Source organism: Anneissia japonica, unplaced genomic scaffold, assembly GCF_011630105.1.
Source record: "Anneissia japonica isolate Jap-2015-1 unplaced genomic scaffold, ASM1163010v1 scaffold1937_len94397_cov108, whole genome shotgun sequence".
In the NCBI taxonomy this organism is placed as follows: domain Eukaryota; kingdom Metazoa; phylum Echinodermata; class Crinoidea; order Comatulida; family Comatulidae; genus Anneissia; species Anneissia japonica.
In genome coordinates, this window is record NW_022697764.1 from 33,722 (window position 1) to 37,983 (window position 4,262).

The 4,262-nt window shown below is 33.3% G+C and overlaps 1 protein-coding gene across 6 annotated transcripts in view; it reads right to left on the reverse strand.

The window, feature by feature from the left end:
• Nucleotides 1-4,262, reverse strand: part of LOC117102330 — a 67,634-nt gene that overhangs the window by 22,877 nt on the left and 40,495 nt on the right. For all 6 annotated transcript variants that reach the window (XM_033242596.1, XM_033242594.1, XM_033242595.1 and 3 more), the window contains one exon: nt 3,321-3,848. In XM_033242596.1, the coding sequence (XP_033098487.1) occupies nt 3,321-3,848 (528 nt within the window). The remainder of the gene's footprint in view (nt 1-3,320; nt 3,849-4,262) is intronic.

Genomic DNA, 4,262 nt, shown 5'->3' on the forward strand with positions numbered 1-4,262 from the left:
AAAAACAAATATAAAACATTCCTATTCCACACAGTTATATAATTTATTTACCCAACCATCCATAAATATAAGCGCGATCTTTCCATTCAAAAGCGTCGACTACCCTCACATTTCTAGGCCTAGGCTCATCTTCATCAAGAATATCTCCGCCGTCAGAACTGCTTGAAGCCCCATCGTTATCATCGCTAACAGGCACGTCTAAGTCTCGCACATCTAAAAATTCACCTTCATCGCTGTCTGAATCAAAATTCAGGTCAATCGCTCGCTCAGCTGTGTACACATCTTGTGCGGCCATTTCGGAAAATTTTTGAAATTAATAACGATTTCAAATTGATATTTCTAAAAATTTTTATATAAGCGCATGTGAGTTCTTCGAAAAACAAAAGCTTCACGCATGCGTGTTCAAAATTTCTGACGTATTGGAGCTAAAATAAAAACAGAAGAGCGATTTGAAAACCAGCTATTTTTTAGTCACGAAATTTCGATTGCAGTCGAAAATGGGAATTCTCGGTTTAAGGTCAATTTCGACTACAGTCGAAGACGGTATCTAGAGGGTTAACACTTACTGGATGAATAACAACATTCAGATTTTAAAAAAGGGTGTCATTTTAGGAGTTGCGTATTACCCCTGTATTAGTGCAAGTCTGTCTATATGTTATATGTCAGAGAATTCCAATATAAGTTTTAAATATTTCTTTAATCATTACATAAAGAACAAGTTAATTATGATTAATATTATTAGTTTTAGTATATGATAGGCTTACTTGGAATAAGTTCCTAAAAATTTTGGCAATTTGTTATTTATATTTAATTTATAGCCGTCTTCATATGGGTGGTACATAGTGATTGAAAAAGTGTGGCTTTCTTATTAAGAGCCAATGTACTGGTTCATGATCGGATGTTTTATATGCAAATCAATCGTTGTTATATTCCATGGCAATATAACTGAGTTAAATTATTTCATGAAATGAACTAACAGTTTATGAAGGAAAGGATTAAATCCAATTTTTTATTTTATATCGTGTGTTTGTTTATACTTTCGTTACAAGAGTGTGGATTTGAACTCGGCACATCAATGTGAATGAAGATCGTCAGAGGATGGTGGAACAAAAATAAAATTTTGTTTTCTTATTTAAATGATTTTGCAGCATTAATTAAAGAGTGTATGAGTTTCAGAGATTTCAGGGGAGAGGAGGGGGTAATAAAAATAAATATAAATATAAATATAAAATTTAATTTTTTTGGCAGAGTGCACTAACTGTCCAAAAATAAAATTGTATTTTTATTCAAAATCAGTCCAACAGCCAACTGAGCTAGGCTGCTCTCATCATCAGTGGCGGACCGTAGTGTAAATTGCAGGGTATGCTATGTATTGGCATATCTAGGATGTGCGAGGGTCGCGCACGCCCCTCCCACTGATAAAAACACTCGCCCATCCACCGCCAACAAATCATGCTCAAGTCGTTAAAAATCACCTCAAATCACTTTATTTTGTGCGTTAGCCCACCTCACCTAATCACCGATCCCCACTTTACCTTCCCAATCCATCAGCACCCTTCCATTTCAAGACCCCTATGCCACTGATGCTAGGGCCTGCCAGTAGGAAAAGTTTGTAAGCCTACTACCATACCAATGAGATTGCGCTATAGCCAAAATACAAACGTATGTTATTTTTAACACCGCCATGGTTGTATTATCTTATTTTCAAAATAATTCCTATTCCTCTATTTTAATATATTTCAATTCAAATAATATTAATTCAAAGTTTCTTCTATACCAGTTATACTGTACGCATGAAAATTTATTTAAACCTTAATCATTGAGATTAGGCATATAGATTTAATACCTGATCAGAAGTGGAGGTCCTGATGTACGAGAAGAAGAGCATGCGCACATACTCTTGGAAGCACTGCTTCCATTCCAATGTTAAATTGGCTATTCTGACGCCACCACACGGTTGTCACAATAGCAAATTTAAGCCATGTAGGGTATGCTCTGACTTCCATTGACTCACTGAATACGTGATTGGTTGATATTGAAAACCAGCCATGTGGAAATTCTAAGCATCTGAGAGTATGATGCGATAGGCCAGAATGTGACCAAGGAGGTATATAAACCTCCTTGATGTGACTTATCCTAGATACCAAAGTAGGCCAAACATTGAAAAACTTTGCTTTTCCAATCAACTACAGCAATCCACTCAAAAAATTAAGGTTTCTATAAAAGATTGTGACTAAGAAATGCTAAATCGAATGCAGAAACTGTACTACAGTACTATATTTTCTTATTTGTTTTAGCCAGGGCATGCACTGCATACCTTGCTTGCATTGACGGTCCGCCACTGCTCAATAACATTATGCCAATTCAAAAACAGCTACCAAGACATTTGAACTGATCTACACTTTCAATATTATTGTTACAATAAATAATTATAAAACTCATATCAGTCTAGTATTTTTTAGACTAGAAAGACACACACTAATAATTAAAGAATTGTTTATTCTGTATGAAACTATAGCATTCATACTGAAATATGAAAGTAAGCTATTAAAAAAATATTACATATAACATATACTGTACACATTGGGCATGGTAGAATTTTATGTAAAAAGAAATCAGCAGAAATACAAAAGTTCATCCAGAATACTCATTAAATTTACATGAAAATAATAATAATAATAATAATAATAATAATAATATAATAATAATAATAATAATAATAATGATACAGTAACAACAACAACAATATTAATAATGATAATAATAATAATATTAATTAAAACAATATCACATAAACCTGTTGATAAGGAATGGCTTTAAATTCAGTGAACTTTAAATATTGGATTCATTATTTAAATGACATTATTTACAGTACTCTCATGAATGATAATGCCACAAGAAGTAAATTTGTTTACAAACTAAGATGAAGCACACATGTTTTGTGTGCTATCATTTACATAATAAATGATTTCATTGTAAGTGATAGGAAATACTGTATTCTTTCTTTGAAGTCTATATGGCTGATTATTTTTTCCAATAAATTGTTTATTCTATTGTTTAATGCAAATTGTTATTGCTTGTATCTGGGGATACCCTGAAATGAACCTTCATGCTTGAAGGATGATCCTCTGCTTTTCCATGTTAAATAATTTATTTTAAAAGGGTGATGTGGATCTATGAAAGTTTTGTGTATTTGCAATGTATTTTCATCTTGTTTTCTCACTTTGATTAGTTTTTGCCTCTTTATAATAATTTCATGGAAAGGAACAAACATTAGTTACTTAAGTGTAATATTTATTTTATTCATTAACAACATTTACCTTCTGTTAGTGCATTTACTGCTTGATGAAGTCCATTTTTCTTCAAATGTTCAATGAAGTCTTCATTATTTGCTTCAGAAATTACCATTTGGCGTTCTAGATCCATAATCAAACTCCATGTGTCTGCATATTCCTTTACTGGTTTATTATACAGTTCACTAATCTTTACTATATCGTCATCCATCAGTGCCATTCCAAACTTCATAATTTTTTGCCTGTGAGGTGTGAATTCTGAGATTATTACATCTCTAATATTTGGGCATGATGGTATTTGAGATTTAATTTTTTTTTCCAAACCATATGTGGCTGTTGAATTTATGGTATCATAGATGATTTTGAGATTTGTTGAATCAAGCTCTCCACATGCCATCAACATGTACATTAAATCCATTGTCTTTGAAGCTGTGAATAATAAACTAGCATCCACTAAGTCACTATACAAAACTTTCAGCATACTGAGGTATCCCCGCTGGTCATACCACTCCGAAAAAACTGTCAAAAGTTCTTTAAAAGCCACATCAGTGAGTCCTATAAAGTGGAAAAATAATAATAATAATAATTCAATGAGACTAATTTAAGATAATTTGCATTCTGTTATGACAAATGATAGGTGAAGCAACCTCGACCATGAAAGTGTGGTTGACAGATTTCATGCAAAATTTACAAAATATAGAATTTCACTTAATTAGATGGTTACATTGCATATTCTTTGTTTCTTCTTTCATTCAAAATGTTTCGGTTTTGGAAGCTGATTTCAACATTAGAAAGCATAGCCTACATGAAGTCATGTTATAGTAACTCGATGCCTATCAAATAAGTAATAAAAATTCGCCATAATTCATCAAATATCTGTGGCTTCCAGGGGGCACCCCCACTGGGGGCCCTAGGCGGCCCTCTGCCCCCCCCCCCACCCAAGTGAGACTCGATTCGCTCCACTAGCCC